General features: G+C 50.5%; 1 protein-coding gene across 1 annotated transcript; it reads left to right on the top strand.

The window, feature by feature from the left end:
• The first annotated feature begins 1913 nt into the window (after nucleotides 1-1913).
• CLUH (clustered mitochondria homolog) lies at nucleotides 1914-23619 on the top strand. The gene is made up of 25 exons (XM_026047725.1): nucleotides 1914-2087; nucleotides 3109-3280; nucleotides 3433-3576; nucleotides 3784-3911; nucleotides 4531-4685; nucleotides 6111-6236; nucleotides 7936-8083; nucleotides 8894-8986; nucleotides 9478-10172; nucleotides 10714-10931; nucleotides 11495-11599; nucleotides 12731-12831; nucleotides 14023-14175; nucleotides 14524-14586; nucleotides 15134-15378; nucleotides 15805-15889; nucleotides 16535-16688; nucleotides 17181-17320; nucleotides 17436-17516; nucleotides 18138-18263; nucleotides 18779-18900; nucleotides 20271-20364; nucleotides 21107-21241; nucleotides 22643-22716; nucleotides 23423-23619. The coding sequence occupies exons 1-25, from the start codon at nucleotides 1914-1916 to the stop codon at nucleotides 23589-23591; spliced, it is 3900 nt and encodes a 1299-aa protein (XP_025903510.1). The 3' UTR covers nucleotides 23592-23619.
• The last annotated feature ends 314 nt before the right edge of the window (nucleotides 23620-23933 follow it).

The following is a 23933-nucleotide window of genomic DNA, read 5'->3' on the forward strand; positions in this document are numbered from 1 at the left end:
ACCGACTCCCTGGATGTGCCAGCAGCATCCCAGTGCTCGGGGCCATATCCAGACGTTATTCCCAGCGAGGCGGTGACGGAAAGCCTGCGGAAACGCAGTGAGTGCTCCCAAGACTCGCCCGACGCTGGAGCGGCGGCAGCCTGGGACAGCAGCTGCTCGGGAGCCCGTGCTGCGGCCGGCCTCGCGCCGCCGGCAGGGGCGTCCCGTGCCTTGGCCGTCCTTCCCCGTGACCTTGAGGACGGGCCGGCACTGCGAGCCGTGCACTCGCTCGAGGCCTGTGCAAGACCTTTGTGCAGCAGTGTGGAGCAGGCGGGACCCGCTGTGCTCCCCGCTGTGCTCCCCACCAGCAAGCGAGTGGAGCCCGGGAGCGTGGGATCGGCCTCGGCAGAGCGGCGCCTGCCCCTCGTGTTGGAGGCAGCCGGGACCCCACGGGCGCTGGGGCTGGCCCCATCCTCCCTGCCCCTCGGCGGGACGTCACCTCGGGCGTGGGACGCGGGGGCTGAGCCGGTGCCCGCCGGCAGCTCAGACCGCGACCCCGGCTCCAGCGAGCGCGCCCTGCCGCCGCCGCAGAAGAGGAGGAGGAGGAGGAAGAAGCTGCCGCTCCTAGGTGCTCGGCGCAGGGGCTCTCTTGCGCGGGGCGCTGCTGGTGGGCAGGCAGGTCCGGGTGTGAGCTGCAGGCTCCTGCACACATGGCGCGGGGGTTCTGTGGGCACCTCACGAGCTGAGCTTGCCCAGGCCCAGCACGTCCGTTACCTTGGCCTTGTGCTGCGCCGGGGCTCCCGATCTGGGAGCCCATGGTGCCCAGCCCAGCTGCTATAAATAGGAAACGTTGCCTTGATGTGCGTGCCCTTGTCGGAGGGGCAGATGTGAAACCAAATCCCTCTACGTACCATTTGCACCAGGGCTGGAGCGCAGGTCAGCGAGTGCAGGTTTATTCTTCACCTTTGCAGGGTTCCCTCCCCTCCGCTCCTTGCTGTGTCCCCCGGCTGTTCTCCTGACCTTCCTGTTCCCGACTGTTGGAGCCGAGCACTCCCGCCCTGCCCAGGCTTCCTCTGTCACAAGAACCGAGCAGCTCGTGCTAGGGACGCGCGCAAGGCAATGGCTCTGGACTGCCTATGGCTTTGGGAGGCACCCCTCGGAGCGGGCAGCCTGCCGTGCGTCCTGCCATGTGTTCCTGGTGTTCCTCTGCAGGCAGCCGTGTGGCTGGAGCCCTGCAGCCTCCCCTGTCCCCTGCAGTAGAGGCAGGGGACAGTGATGCCCAAGCCCGAAGCAGAGGCAGTAACCTCCCTCTCGCCGTGATGCCTCTGCCCAAGCGAGCACCCAAAACATGGTTGCCCATCTCCCCAGTGACATTGCTGAGGCCGGGGCTCGCCCTGGCTCCATGGATGCCAGCGGAGGGTGCCCGGCACGCGGGGCGTGGGCGCTGTTTGTGTCCTGGTGAAGTAACTGGCTGCCATGTGACGCGCTCGGCAGCGCTGCGGCCTCCCCTGTGCCGCGAGCCGCACAACATGTTGGAGCAGAGGTTGCGGCTGCCTGCGGGCTGCAAACCCCACACGCCCACCTCTTAATTAAGAAGACTAAGGCAAGATTGATGTGCTGGATGCTGACCCATCCTTCCTGCTCTCCTTCCCTCCTGCTCCGTGTGCATTTGCGGAAGGCGCAAACCCGCCGGCAAGTGGCAGCGTGTTAATGACACCGCGAGGGGATGAGGGCAGGGCCTGGCACTCCTGCAGCTGGTGAAGGGCTGTAAATGCTCACTGGGGTTTAACACCCCATTTGCCGGCGAGGTTGACGAAGGGACAGTGAATTGGTGGCACACAGTCCCCAAGGGTTTTGCAGAGCGCCGTCCCATTGCTTGGACCTCACCCATGTCGCGCTGTCCTTCCGCAGAGCACCCGGCCGGCGTGGCGCTCATGAATGGCAGCGGCCCCCACGACGGCCTCAAGGGCGACAAGGACGCCCGGCAGAACGGCCACGAGGAGGCCGAGCCGGGGGAGGACGGCAACGACCAGGAGGTCATCGTCATCCAGGACACGGGATTCACCGTCAAGATCTGCGCGCCCGGCATAGAGCCCTTTTCCCTGCAGGTACCTCCCTCCTGGAGCAGGGGCACGTGGGGGCGCGTGACCCGTGTCGGGGAGGCGGTCGTGCTGGCAGCCCCGGGTCAGCTGCGCTGGGGATGCAGCGTGTGCCGCCATGCCGGGGCGGGCGCCAGCATGCCTGCCCGGTACCGCCGTAGCTGGAGACCTCGCCGAAAGCCTCCCGCGTGAAGCACCTTGGCTTGCGGGCAGTTGTGAGCCTGAACCCCGCAGGATGCCTCATCTCCCCAGCAGCAGAAAATGCGGTGAAACTAAATCCCCGTGGAACTAGCTGCACCTCAGCCCAGCTTTTTTCTTTAAACGCCGTTGGCTGTGAGTTTTAATAGGCTAATAATAGCAGGACATGCTGTCTACAACAGCTTATGTAAACTGCCCCGAGTCTCCACACTTGGGAATGGTGTTGTGCCGCGGCCGAGGCAGCGCAGGAGCCATCCCGGGCTGGTTCCCCGCATCCCGAAGCCGGGTCTAGCAGACCTTGTTCCCCAGAGTGGCCGTGTTCGCATGCCGCGGATACCGGCGCAGGCAGAGAGAGGGAACTATCTGCTTCCCCCTTGCATCGCTCAGCACCTCTCCACAAAAGTGCACATGGATGAGGAGGGAGTCGCTGGTTTTCCTCCTTTCTTCTGTTCCTTTGCTGCCCTCTCACCATCTGTGCCTGTGCCTATGCTGACACCCGTGGGTGCTGAGCCCAGCAGGTTGGAGCAGGCTGCCGACCCCAGAGGTGGGAATACCTTCCCAGGAGGGACAGGAAGAGCCTTCCTGGGAGGAAGGGCTGGCGTTTGCCTTTCCAAGCTCAAAGAGTTACAGCAGGTGTTTGATTCTGCACAGCGGGGCAGGATTTGTGCAGGAGGGTATTTTGCATGTGCTTGAGGGCAGCCTTCAATGCCTGGTGCTTGGTGACACATTCTAGTGTTACTAGAAGAATAGAGATATTTCTAGTGTATACGTCCCTGTGCAGGCTACAGGATGAGTTGGCTGAGGATAACTGGCTGAGTGTTTCTTTCTTAAGGTGTCTCCTCAAGAGATGGTGCAAGAAATCCACCAGGTTTTGATGGACCGAGAGGATACCTGCCACCGGACCTGCTTCTCTCTGCAGCTGGATGGCAATGTCCTCGATAACTTTGCTGAACTAAAAACCATAGAAGGACTGCAGGAGGGTTCATTACTGAAGGTGGTGGAAGGCAAGTTCCTTGAAGCCTTGGGAGGGTATGAATGAGGGTTTTTGTAGGAACTGTATCTGGCTACCTGAAGGCTGCTCCCCTTTTTGAGACTCGCATGCCAAAGGAGTAAGAAAACGTGTAACTGTGCTTTCTTTCCTCTTTCTGCTCATCAGAGCCGTACACAGTGCGAGAAGCCAGGATACATGTACGTCACATTCGAGACCTTCTGAAGAGCCTTGACCCTTCAGACGCTTTCAATGGCGTGGACTGCAATTCCCTGTCATTCCTCAGTGTCTTCACTGATGGAGATCTGGGAGGTAAGGGGCCAAAGGCTTCTCCCGCACAGTGAATGTTTTCATTAATCCTTACACTTTTTTTCATTAAAACGCATTGTAACCTTCTGCTGTTCCACATCATTCAGGAGCGTAGAGAAACAGCACTTCTGCATTCCTGCTTGAATAACTGGGGGGGATTGAGTGGGGCTGTACTCTTCTGCACTGATTTTTTTAATGTTTTTGTTCTAGACAGTGGAAAACGAAAGAAGAAAGGTACCGAAATGGAACAAATTGACTGCACCCCTCCTGAACATATCCTGCCAGGTAGCAAAGAGAGACCCCTGTGTGCCCTTCAGCCCCAGAACAGAGACTGGAAGGTAGAGTTCTCCTGTGACATTAAACACCTATCAGCACATTCCTTGCAGCAAAGCAGTGTTCAGAGATTGAAAGCTGCACTGGACTTTGGGATTTGCTCTGCTTGATGCTTAATGAGTGCTGGAATAGCACTGCTTAACCAAAAGAATAAAGGTCAAGAACTTGTGTACAAAACACTGGACACTGAGCCTGGACACCTGCAGAGCGAGGGGTGCTGGGGGTAGTGGGGAGGGGAGAACTGTTGCAAAGTTCAGGAGACAGGATCTGCAAGTCACTGTAATTGCCTTAAGTTTCCTCCCACTTTCAGGATCTTCTTTAGAAGATACTATTTGAAAACTTGAGCATCCAGAAACCCAGGGAGTTCTTGAGCAGCACAAAGGCCTAGAGTGTCTGTTTTCACCTGCATCCTATGGTGTGAGAGGTAGCAAATTGAGGCAAACCACCGTACTGCAGGTGGTTTGAGGAAAGCTGTCTTAAGATGGGTTTTATCATAAGCTCTGTTCCTGGACCAAGCAAGGACAGCAAGTAGAAGGGATCTAGCTTGCACATCGCATGGCTTTGTCACTCAAGGAAACTAATTCCTACTGACAGGAATCGCTTCTTTCATGTATTCTTTCATAGCCTTTGCAGTGCCTAAAGGTACTGACGATGAGTGGCTGGAACCCTCCGCCTGGTAACCGGAAAATGCACGGAGATCTCATGTATCTGTATGTCATCACGGTGGAGGATCGGCACGTCAGTATCACTGCATCCACGAGAGGATTTTACTTGAATCAGTGAGTAGCTAAGACTCCTCTTGTCCTGCCCTGCAGTGGGAGCTTCCAGTAGCCAACTGAAAAGGAGCTTTTTTTTTTTTTCTTTTTTTTCTTTTTTTCTTCTTTATTGCTGGAAAATAGGCTATTTGAATTCACTGCTCACATCATGGGTGTGTAGGAGTTGTCATACTGGACTGGGCTGTTCAGTCGTGCCTGGTACCATTCTTCCACAGTGGATAAATGGCTGATGCTTTAGGGAAGATTCAGCCTCCCATAGTATTGTCAGCTAGTTAAAGCATTTTGAGTTGGGAGGATGTTCCTTCCTGACCACTGCAACTCACTTATTTTGCCCTAAAGCAAGAGCACTGACTGGCAGATCTTTCCAGCCTGGGCACAGGTCTGACTTGCAATCTTGTTTTACAGTGACTGAGAGAGGCCCAGGCTCTGCGTGGCCGGTAGTTTATTAAAGAAACCTGCTGAATTGAGGGTTGGTGAAGAGACAAGTCTGAAAAAAAAAAAAAAAAACCCAGCTGTACAGTCAGCTCTGAGCAACCCTCAGTTCAGAAGCATCTCCGGTGGCCACAATGCTGCTACACAGATAATAGCTTGGGTGATTGTAACTGCAGGACTGAGACGGTGTCAGGCTACAGTTCCCAGAAGGGGAATGGTGCTCCCTGAGGAGGGGAAGGAGAGCTTAAAATACAGAAGAATGTAAAAATTCAGCATGTTTCTTCTGCTCCATTACAAAGAGGAAATGCTCTGTGTTAAACTAACTTGTGGAAGAAATAATTGAGAAAGACTCTGTCTTTTTTTATGTGTGGTTTCCTACCAGAGTTGCAGAACTGAGTAATGATTTTACTTGAATAAGAGCAGTGATTTTAAGGATACACATCACTGGCTGCAGGTTCCTGGAAAGCAAGCGGCACAACCGGAGCATGAAACAAATAGCCTTGAGACAAATGACCTTGAGGAGTCTGGCAGAACATGGCCCATGACGCAGGGAGAGGGGACTGTTCAAATGGTCTCTCGCGAGCAGACCCGATGTCTGGAGAGGGCACCTGCTGCTTGGTATAGTTAGATTCTCTGTTAAGCTCATGTCCTTTAGATTCAAGCGTTTGCAAGGCTCTTTTGTGAAATCAGTCCTGCCTAGCTATAGAAATAAGAGCCTCTTTTTAACGCAGTGGTGGCTGAAGAGAGTCTAAATTAGGTTTGCTGTCCAGTCTATCAGGCCCCAGGCACAGGGTTACTAATCTAGTCCTGGTTGGAGAGCCTGGAGGGGGCTCTCGCAGCCCAGGTGCCGCGTGGTCCGCATTTTGCAAAGGGCTCGTCCTGAAGCCTGTTGTGCAGTGTGTATGTGGAGAGCGTTCACTCTTCCTACACTGTAGGAATATGGTACAAGTCTTACCTGTGACAACATTGTGTATCTCTCTCTTTTTTTTCTTGCAGGTCTACTGCATACAACTTCAATCCTAAACCTGCAAATCCCAGTTTTCTCAGTCATTCCTTGGTGGAACTACTTAATCAGATCAGCCCTACCTTCAAAAAAAACTTCTCTGCTCTGCAGAAGAAACGGTAGCAGCACTTTTTCCTCTCTAGTTTTGCTTTAGGTAGCCTTAGATTGCTTGGCTATTCTGGTGGTTAAGTTGCTTGGTGAGACTCACATATTTGGCTGTGTCTGTGGGAACTGGATGCCACTTCCATGTAGCATGGACTGCAGTGCCCTCTTTCTCTGAGCTCCTTTGGTGGTGGGATGGTTGGTGGAACAAATGAGTCTTTGGAGTAAGAACCGCCACTTGACTAAATCCCTTGGCAGCTCGCTTATGTAACTGGCTTGCACTTGTTTGAAACGTGGAGCTGTCAGAACCCAAGCAACTTGTCCGTTCGTATTCAGCACAGTGGTAACGGAAAGGCAGATGGATCCCCAGAGCTGTGATCCTTATCCGCCTGGTGGTTTCTCTTGGCTCTAACTGCTGGATGACTCTTGCTTAGAACATGCAGATTTACAGATTTTGGCTCTGCCTAAAGCAAAGGATGGGGGGACAGTAGCTTTCCCTTGTCCTAGCAGTATCAGATGCTGGCTCAGCTGGAGTGCTACACTGTGTCCCTGCACTGCTGAAAAGCTGAACTTGGGGAGCTATTTACACAGCAGGAGAGAAGGCTTTTAACTTCTCAAGTATTTGTCTACACAGGGAAGCTTGTAAAATAAGGTAGTACAAGTCTGCAGAACGGCCACTGTGTCAGTTCTGCAAATGGACCTGTTAGTCCATGCTAATAAGTCTTGCACATGGGAAAGATTATAAAAACATAAGTTAGATGTAAATCTCCAGCATGTGAACTATGCCACAGAAACCCCCTGTGTAGGTGATCTTGCTCAATAAAAGCTTTTTTTAGCTGTTCCTTTTGTTGTTGTTGTTGGCAGTTGGCTCAATCCACTCGCAGGGGCTGCTTCACAGCAGTGGTCGTGCGGGAGACGAGGCCGCTGCTCTGCCCCGCTCCAGAGCTGCAGGTCCCCTCACCAGGCTCTGCTGGCTGCGCCCCTGGGTGCATACTTGCTGCTTTTCTAGCTAGCCGGGCAGCAAAGAGTTAATGTGAGGCAAGGCTGTGTCCTGCAACACTGAACGGGCTGATAAGCTGATCCGGAGGTTCTCTTTCCATGGATACAAAAAGAAAAAAATCTGAACCATAAAGTAATCAGGAAAAGGAACACATAGGGATTTAGTATAGGCTTACAGTAGAGAGAATAATTTTAAACACGTTTGTGCATGTAAATTTTTCTCTAATTTGCTCTAGCTCCTAGAATAATAATAGTAACTATGGTGGTTTTATTGTGCTGTCCTTGCTGCAAGGACTGTTTATTCCACCCCAGAACAGTGGGTCCTGTGCAAAACCTGTCATTACTTAGAGCCCACTTAATGAACTGGCCAGGCTCAGCGGGATGCAAATAGACAGGCTCATTGTGTAGCTTTCCAGAATCCTGCCTCTGGTTCCATTAAGTAGATGAAGGTGACACTATACAAGGGCTGCAAATTAGCAGTGGCCTCCAAGCCACTACTGTGGCTGTCTGGCCACTTAAAAAATGATCCTACAGTATTGCTTGTTGGGCCAGAAGCAAGTCCAGGGTGAGACTCCAGTGCCTCCTGAGAGCAGAGTGACTCCCCCAGAGGCCGTTGGGTGAAGCCTGGTGGTGGCAGCAGGAGGAGAAATTCTTTGTTGGAGTGAAAGAAATCTTCCTGTGGTGGAAAACACCTAATTGTTTTTACTTCTGTGCTAGGGTTCAGAGACACCCTTTTGAAAGGATAGCCACTCCTTTCCAAGTGTACAGCTGGACGGCTCCGCAGGCAGAACACGCTATGGACTGTGTCCGGGCGGAAGATGCTTACACGTCTAGACTGGGCTATGAAGAGCACATACCTGGACAGGTACCGGTCTTGCTTTGTCTGAGAATGCTGGTGATAGCGCTGTCTATTGCACTGGGAGCCTATTAGCTTTTGCCAGCAAGCAGGGCTCCAGTATTTGTGGAGGGGTCTTGCTTATCAAGGGTGAGTCTGCATGAGTTCAATGAGAATGAATTGAGCTCATTCTCAGGGTTATCCTTGTACTGCAGAGGGCTGTGCTGCTCAGAGTGCAACTTTCTTGAGTACTTAGGAAGGTCTGGGAGCAATTTATGCAGAAGTATCTACAAGTAACTACCTGGGTAACTACCTGTACAGTCAATACAGCGAATTTGTATCTGATTAGTGCCACTGAACTGCACAGAAAGCCACCCTGTATCCAGGTCAGTCTGGGTACAGCTAGCTCGTGTTTCCAAACGAGCAATTCCAGATGTTTCAGCTGCAGCCTCGTAGCATGAAATCTCCCAGACCTTGAAGTGCTGCAGGCCTGTGAAGGCTGTGAATGGGTGGTCTGTGGAGGCTGCGCGTGGGTGCCTGCCTGTGGTGTGATCACATCGGAGCGCTGCACCATGTTAATCCCCAGCTGCCTGTCTAGCACTTCAGTGAAATTGCACTGTGTAACTCGGACCAGTGTAAAATATATCCCAAATTACCACTGAATAGACACCACTCTCTAAGACCACTCCTGCTCTTAGATCGCTTTCTCTGAATATCATGTCAGCCTAAAATTCGCTCCACCTTTCCCTTCTCTCAAACTGCTGTATAAACCAGAAAACACTGCTTTCCCAGTCCCTGTCTACACAATGCATTGCTCCTACAAGGCTTTGACTCTTTCAGACCAGAGACTGGAATGAGGAGCTGCAGACGACACGAGAGCTGCCACGCAAGAACCTGCCAGAGAGGCTGCTGAGAGAACGAGCCATTTTCAAGGTAACTTTGGGGTGTGCGGCCAACTCTTAACCCCGTCTCTGCTCTTCATACCATGGTGGGACTCTGCCCGGGCTTACCCTTTAGAAGCTGCCAGATGTTTATGAGCTGAGGAGGGGCCTTGCGTGTCAGCCTTCTGCTGTCTGCCCTTGGAGAAGAGGGGCACTCCTTGACACCTGCTAACCGTGATGCAGGCTCGTCTTAGGGCTATGCCATTCTGCTTGACCCAGTCCTCCTTTGAGTGGGAGGAGTGGGAAGGATGGACGTGCATGAACCTAAACTCTCTTCTGTAGAGAGTTAATGAGACAGACCTATGGTGGGCCCTCGTGTTCTGCAGCAAGCATGAGCTACTAGTCAGACTCGCAAAGTAAAACCCAGGTGACCTGCCTGCTGGAGGCCTGTCGGGAGGTGAGCAGAGAGCTTGAGAGCAGGGTGCTGGGAGCACACAAGCCCTTCCTTACCCCTTACCCAGCTTTCTCTTCACCCACCTGCAGGTTCACAGTGACTTCACTGCAGCAGCCACGAGAGGTGCCATGGCTGTCATTGATGGTAATGTCATGGCTATCAATCCCAGTGAGGAGACCAAGATGCAAATGTTCATCTGGAACAACATTTTTTTCAGCCTGGGCTTTGACGTCCGTGACCACTACAAGGACTTTGGAGGAGATGTTGCTGCTTATGTGGCTCCTACCAATGACCTCAACGGTGTGCGGACCTATAATGCTGTGGATGTAGAAGGGCTGTACACGCTGGGGACTGTAGTGGTGGATTACAGAGGTTACAGGGTGACAGCTCAGTCTATTATTCCGGGGATTTTGGAACGGGAGCAGGAACAGAGTGTCATCTATGGGTCAATAGACTTTGGCAAGACAGTTGTCTCGCATCCCAAGTACCTGGAGCTGCTGGAGAAGACCAGCAGGCCGCTTAAGATCCAGAAGCACAAGGTTCTGAATGACAAGAACGAGGAAGTGGAGCTGTGCTCCTCGGTGGAGTGCAAAGGCATCATTGGCAATGATGGGCGTCACTACATCCTGGACCTGCTCCGCACTTTCCCTCCAGATCTGAACTTCCTGCCTGTTGAAGGGGAGGAAATGCCAGAAGAATGTAAGAAAATGGGGTTCCCCAAGCAGCACAGGCACAAGCTTTGCTGTCTGCGGCAAGAGCTAGTCGATGCCTTTGTAGAGCACAGGTGAGCCGAGCTCCCCTCTCCTCCACGTGCATGGTACTAATGGTCCACAAGGCTGCTGTGTACAGGGGCATTGCCACAGAGCTCCTACAATACTGCAGCTAATGCCCTTAGCCCTGCTCATGCAGTTATAGAAACATAATGACTTGGAGATTAAAAGAGGGGGGGATTCTGATGGGGAAGGAGCTGCGAGAAGGGATTCTGACAGGGAAGATTCTGACGCTGCGGAGCCTGTGTGTCGCGGTCCTGCCTGGGGAGTGCCCAGTTCGAAAATCACCTTTTTTTTTTTTTTTTTTTTTTTTTTTTTTTTTTAANTTTTTTTTTTTTTTTCTTTTAAATCTTTGTTACTTTAAAGACTGATGTTAGAATGGCAGGCACTGCTTTGGCCTGGGAAAACTCATGAATGCAGGGTATATATCTTGCCTTTGCCCAGGAGCCCTGGATGCTCCTAACTTTATCAGTTCCTCCTCTCTAGAGGAACGTTGCCTCTCGGGTTCTCCTGAGGATGCTGTTTCTGTGCTGAACTCCTTTTCTCTTCCTGTAGATACCTCTTATTCATGAAGCTGGCAGCGCTGCAGCTGATGCAGCAGAAAGCCAACAAGCAGGAGAGCTCGGGTGTGTTGGAAAATGGTGCCTCTCCAGAGAACGGGACCGCAGAGAGCGAGAAGTCCGAGTCAGATGATGGTAAAATAGATGATAACATGACTGGACTCGAACAGGTTAAAGAGCTTGCTGAGACCATTGCATCTGATGACGGAGCAGGTACTTAACCCTCTGCACGGGACTCCTGCACTGGCTGGGGATCTGTCACTGATAGGAAGCGAGCCAGAGGGGTCAAACAGGACAAGCCCTGGCTTCTTCAGTTAACATTGCTCTGGCCTTTGTGTGAGCTGTTCACACGCCGAGAAACTCCTCTCCCCTGCTGTCCTGGAGGCAGGCTGGGTTGCTGAAATACTGCAAACCCATTAGCCCTGGCAGGAGGAGGAGAGCGTGGCCAGCAAAGCCACCTCCTGAGCCCGCAGCCGCTCAGGCCCTTAGTGCAGGTCTCAGCGAGGGGGGCCTGGCGGCTCGGGGGGTGCAGTGCTTGGGCACCTCGGAAAAGCCTAGGCTGAAGGTGGGCGCCTAAGGCTGGTGGAGAGGCTGCCTAGATGCTTTGTGCAGATTTTGCCTTCTGCATCTGCCTCATTCCCAAATATCTTACCACTGATTGCCCACTGGGTTTCAACAGCGTGCGCCACTATCTCTACTTTAAGTAACAAAACTCTTATACCTAGGCTTGTCATTTTCTAAAATCCACTTTTATTTTCTTTTCCTTCCTGCTCCAGTGGATCCCAAAAGCAGAGAAGTGATTCGAAATGCTTGCAAGGCTGTAGGCTCCATTAGTGATGCATCATTTGACATTCGGTTTAACCCAGATATTTTCTCACCAGGTACGTGCACAGAGAAGTGGGCTTTGTCCTCCTTTAGAGGATTGCCGTGTCCAGCGAGCTACAGACAAATCTGTGTTCTGTAGCCAGCAATACTGCTGGCTCCTGGCTAGCTTGGCATGCCACAGGATTCTCCAAGCAGCACAAAAATACATAGGAGGGAAAGAAGTGTAATTGATTGCAATGCTGGAAGTGCCCAGCGCAGCTGTCTCCTACCATGACACTCTTGGGAGGTCTGCAGGGCACTGCCAAGAATCTTTCACGTCTTCCTCTAGCATCCCAGCTGCTAGACCACATGAGAAGAGGGGGAGCCATTAAACTTGGTCCTAACTTTTTCTGTGTAAACAGCTACAATAGCTGTAGTTGCACGACCGATTTAGGATCTGCAGGGCAGGGCAGGGTTTGTTGCAGTAACATCATGGTGAGTAGGTCATGGTGCCCTTTAAAATTTACACATCAGTTGCAGGCATTTTATGTAGCTTTCTGTGACCAAAATCCCCATTCTTGATTTGGAAATATAATACAGCTACTCAAGAGTGTTTGCAGGAGTTCACAAGTCTGTGTGAATGCAAACTGCAGGGGAAAGGTTGTGTAGTTTTATTTAGCTGGGAATAAACATGTCAGAAAGAGCATGTGATTTGAACACGCAGCCATCCTCTAAGGCTGGTGTAAGGATTACTGCTTTGATACTGACTATGCTGCCAGCACTTACAACTCCGTGTTAATTTTGTGTGTGCCAAGCCAAAAGGCTTTGAGCTTCCAGCACTTGCAGTGTTTGCTGGCACATCTGCTGAAATGTGCCCATTCCTGTCTAGCCAGTTGACTCTCTGCACTGTAAGTGGCTTACAAGGTACTTTGCAATAGATAGGATGGACCAGATAAAGAGCAGAACTCCTGCCTTTAAAAGCAGTGTTAAGAAAGAGTGAGCATGAAGCAGCACAGCCATGAATGAAGCAGTGCAGGAAAGGTTTGTCCCATTGAGGTGTGCTGCAGAGCAGATGGCTCTTGAAGTAGTCTCTTTAATTCCAGGCAGGCAGAATCACTTCAGCTTCTTACAGAAGTCAAAGAAGTCAAGGTATGTGAGGTTTTTTCCCCTAGATACATGTTTTATATTTTCTGTTTTCTTGATCCTAGGTGTTCGTTTTCCCGAGTCTAGCAAAGAAGAAGTGCAGGATCAGAAGCAGTTACTGAAGGATGCTGCTGCCTTCCTGCTCTCATGCCAGATTCCGGGTTTGGTAAGGAACTGACACCCAGCATTCTGTCCTCTCTGAAAGCTTGCCTCAAGCCTGGCCAGGCTGAAGAGCAAGTGTTGATGTGCTCTTATGCTGCTTGCTCCTCCCGACCAGAGGCCGTGTCCTCCTGCTCCCAGCTGGAGCTCTGGCACGGTGGTGAAGTACAGTGAGCGGTGTCAGCATCTGTGATGCAGGCAGAGGAGTTTTCTATTTTCCAATTTCCATTATGGAATGAGGTGGAAAAAGGATGCCAACCAAGAATATCTATCATTATAGTTTATAGAATATTTAACAGATTTCTTAGGACTTTCTTGTACTTAACAGATTTCTTGGGAGAAAGCAGTAAAGACCATGCAAGTCACCCTCCTTTGCCCTAGGCATCCTGCACAGCTCATTGTATTATCTGACCTGACTGAATCAACTGATGATTAGTAATTCTGATGTAAAGTGGTAAATTGCTCTTGCTAATATCCTGTTCAAACGTTCCCTCTGCAAGTCTTTAGCATTTGAGGTGCATACCCACTACCCTACTAGATAAGAAACATTAGCTGTCCCCTTCTAAGTTGTCTCTAAAGTGACTGCTAACGCACATATTACAGCTGCCACTGCTAGCAAGGAGGGTGGAACTGGTGCTCTTTACTCCAAGAAGTCCAGCAATTCTTAGTCTTAACTAGAGAGAAGTAAAACCCTTGCCAGATTTTTTTTTTCCTAAACTACCTCTCTGTAAATGCACTAGTTAGTCCACTCTTCCCGTATGATAGTTTTTAAGATTGGTTGTTGAGCCTTAATTGTCATAGGGAATGAATCAGAAAAGGGCTGGACTTATTTTGCAAGTTATTGCATACATGTGTCTCTAAATGCAAAGTGCTGTGCAAGCGAGTGCTTGAGGGCAACCTGCAGACTAGTGCAGGGCTGCTGCGAGCAGGCAGTTCTCCCTGCTCTCTATTGGGAAGTAACCGGTGTTACTTCCTGGCGTGCATTAAGTGACTCTATCAGTGTTGCAACACAACTTAAATTGCAAGTGCCGTTTCCCCTTATCAGCAAAGTGTATAAAACTCTGCAGGCTTCTGGTTGGGAGTGTGTTTTCAGTTAGTGCCTGTAAGGTCGTTGAGGAAGACAGAGCCTGCCAGTTCCACAAGCGTTCTTTCCTTCAAGTCTGCTCTCTGTTAGCCAGAGTTTGCATATTCTCTGCAGGTCAAGGACTGCCTGGATCACACTGTGCTCCCAATGGATGGGGCTACCTTAGCAGAGGCCATGCACCAGCGGGGCATCAACATGCGCTACCTGGGCAAAGTGATCAGCTTCATCACCAAGACCCCCGGCCGTGCACAGCTGGATCACATTTATGTAAGGATCACACTTCAACTGTCACTCAAAATTGCCCCTGTGTCATTGTTCAGCTTCAAGAAGGAGGAGGAGGGAGACGGAACTCTTAAGTAGCAGATAGGAAGTTTTGCTCCAAGTCTTTAGTGTCTTTCATTATGTTATGGAGTCCAAGTGTCCTTCAGGATATAAAAATGCTTCAGGGGTTCCCAAGCTCTTCTCTCACTTGAAGAGCACTGTCAAATAAAGTATGATGTTGGTGATGGGTACAGTCCTCTGCAAATGTTGCTCAAATCCCACTTCAAAGCAAAGTGTATCTGTCAGTGATGTTATTGACTTACCCTTGGACTCTGTTCTTTTTCCTTTGCATAGAAAATAGGAATCAGTGAATTGATCACTCGATCCGCTAAGCACATCTTCAAGACGTACCTGCAGGTAGGAGCTGCGCTCTGCCCCCGGCCCTGTGCCTGCTCTCCTGCCTCCCGCTCCCACATGTCTGTTGAGTCTGTTCCCTCCTTAGACAGTTCGCGGGCACTGCCTAGCAACGGAACTACAGTCCCATTGCTGCTAAGATGGTGCAGACCTGTGCGTAAGGGAAAACAAGTTCCCACTTGAAGACCGCTTTCCCAGAGAATACGCATTCATGCTTTGCTTCCCCAGATTGTCACTCATGTTTAAATCTTCTAGAAATGAAATCATAGTTTGCCTTCCTTGTAGTACCTTTTCCTCTTAACCAATATTACTTTTACCCTCCTAAGAAGCTCATTTATTGCACAGACATCAGTACATCTGTATACTTATATGCATATATGCACGTAGCACAGTAAATACCCACTGTCGCGCCTGTCCATCTTCCCCCAGCCCAGCACACCCTGCCTCACTTGCTGTCTCTCCCTCCTGGGTGATTCCCTGTTTCTGGCTCAGAGCAGCACGTGTTGGATGGAGGGTGTCATCCGTGACCGATTTCTGTGTCTTGCTGCAGGGTGTGGAGCTGTCGGGTTTATCAGCAGCCATCAGCCATTTCCTCAATTGCTTTCTAAGCTCCTTTCCAAACCCCATTGCCCATCTTCCAGCTGATGAGCTGGTCTCCAAGAAAAAGAATAAGAAAAGGAAAAACAGAAATCTTGGAAATGTTGATAACACTGCCTGGGCCAGCATGACCCCTCAGGAGCTTTGGAAGAATATTTGTTCAGAAGCAAAGAACTACTTTGATTTTGGTCTTGAATGGTAAGGAGAGCGAATTACTCTCTTGTGCATGAACTCTCACCAAACTTCTGTAGCTTTTATTGTTCTGTAGCAGGATGTGCATTTTAGGTTTGTTTTCTGTTTAGAACTTTTTACTCTTCAGAGAATGTTACACATTTAAAATGGAAAGAACTCAGGCAAGGAGCAGAAGGGGGATGTGTAGGGAAATCTGAAATGGGATGAAACACATGAGGCAAAGTGGCTAGGAAAGCTGAGCAAGGAGGGTGCCAGTGGAACGTACTGATGTGCAGTTCTGTAAACTTTAATAGACCATTAGCATGTGATACTGCTTTCTAGCACCTATAGCTAGCAAACTATATATAGTTAATACCTAGTTGCAGAGAGCCTGTGCTTCAAACAGCCTGTGGAGAAGGGATGTGGTTGTGAGCTCACCATGTGCTTTTGCAGTGAGAATGCTGACCAAGCAGCTGAAGTATACAGTCTACAGAAAATCACCCTCCTTCGTGAAATCTCCCTCAAAACTGGAGTCCAAGTAAGATCCACATCTCTTCTCCCTCTGCATCACGTTCTGTATTGAGGAACTTGAAGACTGAGTGCTGTTTGTTCAAAGCTTTGCAGGGCACAGCCTTTCAGGACAGTGCCTGCCCCAAGATCTTCCTGGGGCATTAATGGGGATACCGGTGTCTTCTGCCAGGGTTTCTAGTGAAGTGCCCGTAGAGGGTGGCTTATGTTGCATCTTGCTGGGAAGATGTGTCTGCCCCAATACAGCTCCTGTATCTGCTGTCTGCAAACCAGCCTGCTGTCTAATGCACATGCGTATGTGCACACGCCGCCCCGTCCATGCAAACAGAAACAGCTGGCTGGCTGAATTCAGCAGAACTTGGTTGTCTTCATGAGAAAAGCTGCTGGTTTCTTCTTCACTAGCGTGCAGGAGCTCAGCGCGATGGGGTCCCCTTGTTGGTGCTGCTGTGGCCCCGTTGTGGCTCTGCGGTCTCTTCCCCCTCCAGCACGGGGTGCACGTGGGCTCCTGATCTTCCTCTGTGCTGTCCCCAACTAGTGACACAGGAGGCATGCGGGCTGTGAAGCCAGAAGCAGAATTCAAGGCTTCTTTTCCCCTCTGTTCTTGTTAAGAACCTAGGGAGGTCATGACTGTGACTGCTCTTTTTGGTTCCTACAGATACTGCTGAAAGAGTACAACTTCGACAACCGGCACAAACCCACCTTCACAGAGGAGGATATTCTCAACATCTTCCCTGTAGTGAAGCATGTAAACCCCAAAGCCTCAGATGCTTTCCACTTCTTCCAGAGCGGGCAAGCAAAAGTTCAGCAAGGTACAGACCCCAAACACGCTTGCCTCTTGAGGTAGAGGAGCTGGGTGCAGGTGGCCTGCCCGCTGCCAGCGTAGCCCTGCCTTGCTAGTGGAGAGAAGTGAGGTCTCTAAGACTGTCTGGATCGTAGATCTGCTATAAAGTTCTCAGCTATGAACAAGGATGGATATAGTAGAGCTGGGTTTTTTTTTTTTTTCCCTCCTCTTTCTCCTCTTCTCTCTCCCCCAAGTTTTAGTCCTTACACAAGGCAGTGACCTGAGGCTACCTATCCCACTGCTGTTGTCTTGAGCCACATAGATTTCGCTGCATGCATAACACATTACCCTGTAGCATTAGAGGTAATTATCCTTGTGGCTGAAGACTTTGGTGGAACAAATCTGCTAAATTTTTTTGATGGTTATTTCCTTCCCAGGAGGTCATAGGCAAATGCTTAAAATCTAATTCTCTTGGTGCGGGTTTTTCTCTTTTTTTTTTTTTTTTTTTTTTTCCCCTCAGGTTTCTTGAAGGAGGGCTGTGAGCTCATCAATGAAGCCTTAAACTTGTTTAATAATGTGTATGGTGCTATGCATGTAGAAATCTGTGCCTGCCTGAGGCTGCTAGCTCGTCTCAACTATATCATGGGAGATTATTCAGAGGTAGGCAAGCACACACAAGGGCTCAATTTGGTCCTCCTGTTCTTTCCCCCATGGTCCCTTGTTCAGGTGCATGGCTTCTGCATGACTTGCCCCTTGGGTCTTCTCTTCTGTTTAGGCCTTAAGTAATCAGCAGAAAGCGGTGCTAATGAGTGAGAGGGTCCTGGGTATTGAACATCCCAACACGATTCAAGAATACGTAAGTACACGGTGCTGGGGGAGCAGAAGCATCTCATGGATGCACCTGGCATCTGCAAGCCTGAGTTCGTGTCTGAACCTAGCAAATATCCTCAGTTCTTCCTTCTTAGCATCTTCCCAGAAGCCTCTGTTTTTATCATAAGCTCACAATTTTTCTCTGCATGTTCATGGTGTCCTGGCTGCTTTATTAGGGAATATGTGAAGCCACCAGAGTATGTGGTTAAGAACTTCTGTAAGCTAGAGACTTTGTGGGTTCTTAGGAGTTAAGGAAATGATTTCAAGTGTAGGTTTCAATAGTGTATTTGAAAGAAGAAAAGCCCTCCCAAAGAGCCCAGACAATCAGATTTGTACAGAACAACTTTGAAATATTCCTGGAGGTGTCTAAGAAAGACTGAAAAGAAATATTTTAACAGTTTTCTGAATACTGTATCTTGTGTAGAGACCTCAGTAAATAATTAGCAGGCTTGTATAGTTTCTGAGTAGCTGAAATCCTTTTTCACATTAAAGGAAGTTGCTGTGGTCTTTTTCTGGGGGGTGAGACTGTGGGAGCGAATTACAGAGATCACCTGGCTTTAGAAAAGTGGTGAACAGCATTAATGCTTGGTTATTTCTTATGTTATAGATGCACCTTGCTCTGTACTGCTTTGCAAACAGCCAGCTCTCTACAGCATTAAACTTACTGTACCGTGCACGCTACCTCATGCTGTTGGTGTTTGGGGAGGATCACCCAGAAATGGCGCTCTTAGATGTAAGTAATCACTTAAAGTCTTAGGAAGCCTCTTGGCCTTAGCACAGAGCTGTTTAAAATGTCCTTATAGGCATTGCTTTATCTTCCTTGTGTTTGTTACCAATTAGTACTGTTATGAGAATGGGAAAATGGAGTTTATGACTATTTAGCTAGGAAGCCCAGCAGCCGCCTGTGGCTGGACTCCCGCCCTGGAACATGTGAGTCCTGTAATCCTCAAGAGCAGTCCTTCATTTAGCCAGCTAGGTTCCCCTCTGTAAAATGGAGAGCTCCTTACCTCTGTCCTGCCTGGCTTGCTTGCTCTGAACTGGAAAGGGGGAGCCTCGTCTCCTGCCGTGTGCTACATGCTGTAGAACTGCCTTCTGTAGGCACCTCCAGGCCTAATGTGAAGCTGTAGGCAGCCTTTTCAAGCAGTGAAATACCTGTCAGTGGTCTTGTTTACAAAGCAATGGATGCTTAGTTAGATTTTGCCTTTCTGAATGCTTGCTTGACTTCTCTTATGCGGTGGCTCCCTGCAGAACAACATCGGCTTGGTGCTCCATGGAGTTATGGAGTACGACCTGTCTCTCCGGTTCCTGGAGAATGCCCTGGCCATCAGCTCCAAGTATCATGGCTCCAAGTCCTTGAAAGTTGCACTAAGGTGAGGCAGGGCAGAGTGCTGGGCTGGGGCACGGGGCTGTCAGCGAAATCATTCAGCCTTGGCTCACGTGGGAGGGCTCTGCTCGGCTGTATCCTTGGGACTTACAGACTGTACCTGGTCCCAGACGGAGGCCCCTTGGCTGCATGTTCAGAGTCACAGTGCACTAGAAAGGTCTGGTGCCGGTCTGGCCTGAGCATCTAGGTTGCTGGGAAGGATGGAGATCCCTTGTTCCTTTGTAATACTATTTGCCCCACAATATGACAAAATGACCCTGGTCCTTGTGGATCACTGATAGAAAAATGCATGTAATCATTCTGGGAGCCTAGGATGATGGAGAATGTCTGTATTGATTTTGGCTCTCGGGGACATGTCTTTGAGAGACGACATTTGCTTTTGTCCTTTACTATTACGGTCCTATGTTTGAGTAAGATACTGAGCAGCTCCCTGGTTTTTCCAAGGGAGTTGTGAGTGGTCGGCATCTTTAGCATCAGCTCTAAGTACCCAGTGCTTTTCAGTGCTGTACGGGCTGTCCTTGAATGCAAAACTGGCTCACAAACAACCACAGCAGCCTCCTCCTAATTACTACTGCCACGTTGTCACCCATCTGTTCTTTGTCAGAGTTAAAATAAATCCTTCTAGGCACACATGAGAGTCCGATTTGTTTCCTAGGAGGTGATTGATTTGCCTTCTGCAAAAAGCATCTCCTTCCCTCTGTAGCACTAGGAGGCCTGATGAGACCAGCACCTCCCACAGAGTAGTGTTGCCAAAAATAGAAATCTTTGTTCATTCCAAAACCATTAAAGATGCAAAATCTAAGTCAAATCAACTGTCCTGCCTGGAGAAAGGCCTGGTGACATGGGTAGTTTGTCACTCAGGGTAGTTGTTCCTGTAGCAAAATGTTTATGACTTTTGGCTGATCTAGTCAAGTTATTCAAGCATTTGCTTTCCAAGAACTAAAAACCCCTTTCCCATGGGAATGGCTCATAGCTGCCTGCTTCTCCCCCACTTAACAAGCGGAGGCTGCTGGGATGTTCCTGTGGACGCGCTGCAGCCGCTCAGTGTTGCACCGGTGCCTTCGTTCCTGCAGCACCCAGAAAATCTCATCTGCTGTCAAAACCTCCAGTTTATCTCTTGCATAGATCATTTATGGCTATTTTCATAAAAGCCAAGTCCAAATCCTTGTAGTATATTAATCCCTAAAGGGGAAGTGGAAAGAACCGAAGTTCTCGGTTCTTTCCATACTGCATTCAGAGTCCAGTGTTACTTGGTGCTAGTAGTGAGATTTCTGGACTCTGTTTTGCTCAAACTGTGTTCTGTGTAATGGAGAAACGTTTCATCTCTCATCACGGTCCCTCTCCTTGCCCTTGCAGTCACCACTTGGTCGCCCGGGTGTACGAGAGCAAGGCTGAATTCCGGTCGGCTCTGCAGCACGAGAAGGAAGGCTACACGATCTACAAAAACCAGGTAATGAGCATGGGCTGCTGCCCTTTGTCATACTGCTTTCTGAGGAGAAGTGAGCGCTGCTGTCGACAAATAAATCCACAGCTTACAACTCAAGGAGGCAGAATTCCTGTCCTGTGGCATAAGTGACACCAAAGTTTACACCAAAGCAGTCTTTGAATGGGGTTTGTCTGCTCTTGCTCTTCCCTCATCATGGGACAGAAACTTCTGTTAGGGGCTTGGCCCTGGGGGGAGCGTGAGATGCTTTTTCCTGAAAGGAGGCATGTTCTGGCAGGGCACTGAGGAGCTGCTGTTTCCTTTCCTCTTTTGCATCATCTGTCTTGAACGGCAGAGTCAAAGCAGCTCCGCAGCTGAGCTGCTCCGAGAGGACCCTCGGCTGGCGGCAGCCCTAGGGGAGTGCAGCGGAGCTCGCAGCCGCCTCGGCCTGCGGGCTGCCTGGGCCTGCCTGCGCGGCCCGGCCGTGAGTCAGCCGTCACAGGGAGCGGAGCACGGCCTGGCGGAGGGAATGCAGCTCGCCCTGCCAACATGCTTCTACTTGACGGAAATGTGTGACTGACAGCAAGGCTCCTGCCGCACTGCGGGGTGGGGTTCGTGGTTGCTTCTGTTTGTTTTATTAATGTGAAGGGTGGTAAAATCCAGTTCCAGTAGATTTCTCTGAGGATGTTAAAGCGGCAGCGACCGGGAGTGCACACGGGTTTGGGTCCTCTCCTGACCTGTGAAGTGACTTCTGCTCTTTTCTGATCAGCTTGGAGAACACCATGAAAAGACCAAAGAGAGCTCCGAGTACTTGAAATACCTGACTCAGCAAGCAGTCGCTCTTCAACGCACAATGAACGAGATCTACAAGAACGGATCCAATGCGAATATTATGCCACTAAAGGTAACCTCATGCTTTGAGAGCCATCGAGAGCACTTGCTGCGGTGGTGAAGATTGAGGTCACCTGTAATAGGAGAGCACATTCGTGTTAGTGTGCAGACATAGGCCGATGCAGGAAATGGGGACAGCCACAACAGCGGCTGCAGCCACCTTGCAGGCAGGAGCTTTCTGCAAGGGCAGACGCTCAGAGAGACGCAGGGAGGATTTGTTCTCTGGGCCTTTGAAGGTCGCGGGCTCCACCTCTTTCTCCTGAGCTCAGGGAGTTGTGGGCTGAAGCCGATGGTGCTGCAGGGCAGCTAGAGAAAGGGGGGGACTGACCAGGCGGCCACACTGCGGGCCCTGCAGCACCCGCTGCTGGACCTGCCCATGCTGCTGACTCACCAGCTGCAGGCAGGTTGCTCAACCCAAAAATGCCGGGGTTTCCTCATCTTAGAAAGTGCTGTCATCCCCGTGACGGCGCTTTGTTCTCCTTCCAAGAACGGTGCAGGGCTGGGCCTGCCCATTTTGCCTGCCCAGCTGCGCAGGGACGGGGGCCACGTGGGGCCCAGCCCTGCGCTCTTATCTGCGCGCGCAGCGGCTGGGCAGTGCACGATAGCGCAGGCGGCTGCTCTCCTGCCACGCTGCCCCCACTGCACCACTCAAAGCGGGGAGCAGCACCACTCTCGTGGGGCTGGCTTGGGCTCCCCTCTCCCTGCCAATAACGTCAGTGTGAGGACTTCCAATGAATGCCCAGGTAATGTCCAGCAGAGAGGCTCAAACCCACAAGATAATACTGAGCCATCTTACCTGTGTTCTACAAACTTAGTGGAATAGTTGCTAGATTTGGGCTTATGTCACAGTTACTGCAGTTACTCCAGGGACTGTCCTGCTCTGGCACTAGGAGCCCATCTATCTTTGGAGCCCTTTTGCACCCTGATCAGAGCACAGTGTTAGCACCGTGTCCCATGGCTTGCTGTAGTTGCACATGGGGACACGGGTGCTTGTAACCATGTTTGTGAACACCCAAAACCAAGGCAAGGGGCATCTTCCTCATCTATGCCCATGGGATAAAATATGTGCAGAGATATGTTAGTGTTTGAAATTAATATGTTTGAGACTGAAGTCCAGTTCTTCTCATAGTACATACCGAATTTAACTCAAGTCCAATGGAATGCAAGGGAGAGGTTTCCCAAGGGGTCTGGGGACATTCAGATTTGTTTCTTTTTTATCTTAGTGTAAGGAGATGGAAAATGAGTGATGCTGTCTTGCAGCTAATAAAACTAGTGACTAATGTGAGTTTTAACTGTTAGTAACAGCTATGCCTTTCAGCATAGGAGGTGCAGGTTGGGGGGAACAGCTGTTGCTTGGTCTAGATTTGCTTAAGAGCCCTTAATTGTGCTGTGGATTTTTTGTTTTACCTTGTAGTTCACAGCTCCCAGTATGGCCAGTGTCCTGGAGCAGCTCAACATCATCAACGGGATTCTCTTCATTCCACTAAGGTAGCGTGGTGCTGCAGTTCCCGGCCTAACACTTGGCTTCCTCGGTCAAGCGGCTGCCTTCAGCTTTGATCCTGAGAAATCGTAATGCGCAGAGTTAGTCTGGCCTTGCGCAGCCTCCCACGGGGCTCCTCTGCGAGCTGAGATGTCCTGCCCGCCCACAGCAGCAAGACGGGGCCGCACCATGGGCTGCTGGGGCTCCAGGCAGGAGAAATGGAGGCAGGAGCCCTGCGCTAGCCCTCACAGAAGGGGCTCGCTCTGACTCGAGCGTTAGGGGCATCCTTCCCAGCAGCCCAGGGCTTGGCTACAGCGTGTATAGGGTGAGACCAGAGTAATGACCCTGATCACTATTGGCTTTTAAAGATCACTGTGTAGCTGCAGTGGTCTCTTCTAAAGTGAAATTTATATTTCACTTTATCGTTTACACTGTAGCTAGGACACTGAGAAGAGGGCTGAGCTGGGACCCTGTTCTTCAGACCTAGAGGCTGTGGGTGAAAGTCGAGCTGGGGACTGGTGCCAGAGGCAGGATTAGTGCCTGTCTTGGCAGCCCGCAGGCCAAGGGCTGCTCTGTCCCCGTCACCGTGGGAAGGCTGCAGCTGAGCAGCCACGTGCCAGAAACACGTCCTGGTGCTCTGCTCCTTGTCCCTGGCCTCTGCTCTGTTCCTAAAGCCCATCTAACTCCTGCTCCCCTTCCTGGTTTCCCCTCCAGCCAAAAAGACTTGGAGAACCTTAAAGCAGAGGTGCAGCGGCGCCAGCAGCTCCAAGAAAGCCTAAAGAGCGGTGAACAGCTGGAGCCCGAGGACAAAGCCCCGGAGGAGAAAGAGGCTGAGCCCAGCATGCCTTCTGCTGCCATCCCCCTAACACAGAGCTCTGCTTAATGTACCTCGCTTAAACAAAAAACAAAAACAAAAACAAAAAAAAAAAAAAAAAAGAAAAAAGAAAAAAAGTTTAAACCACCCTTTTCTGAACCTGAACCAGGGTCTTGGACTCCCCTGGAGCAGCTCCTCCTTTTTTTGACAATGTTATTGCACTGGTACAATTAATACACAATGCAAAGAACTAATCTGAGAAATGTAATGTGTCTGAGTGTGTATGTGCCCCGCGGCGGGGCCGGTGGCCAGAGGCAACAGCACGAGCGCCCCGTGCCATGCGCGTGCGGTGAGGTGGCCGTGGGCGCGCGCAGCGTCACCTCTTTCTACTCTGTACATACGAATTCCAAG

Source organism: Nothoprocta perdicaria, unplaced genomic scaffold, assembly GCF_003342845.1.
Source record: "Nothoprocta perdicaria isolate Ctin4 unplaced genomic scaffold, notPer1 scaffold_50, whole genome shotgun sequence".
NCBI classification, from domain to species: Eukaryota; Metazoa; Chordata; class Aves; order Tinamiformes; family Tinamidae; genus Nothoprocta; species Nothoprocta perdicaria.

Coding starts and splice junctions, on each gene's coding strand:
- CLUH (XM_026047725.1), top strand. CDS start 1,914: ATGAATGGCAGCGGCCCCCACGACGGCCTCAAGGGCGACAAGGACGCC. Junction 16,689..17,180: donor GCAAGCAAAAGTTCAGCAAG/GTACAGACCCCA, acceptor TTTTCCCCTCAG/GTTTCTTGAAGGAGGGCTGT. Junction 17,321..17,435: donor TCATGGGAGATTATTCAGAG/GTAGGCAAGCAC, acceptor TCTTCTGTTTAG/GCCTTAAGTAATCAGCAGAA.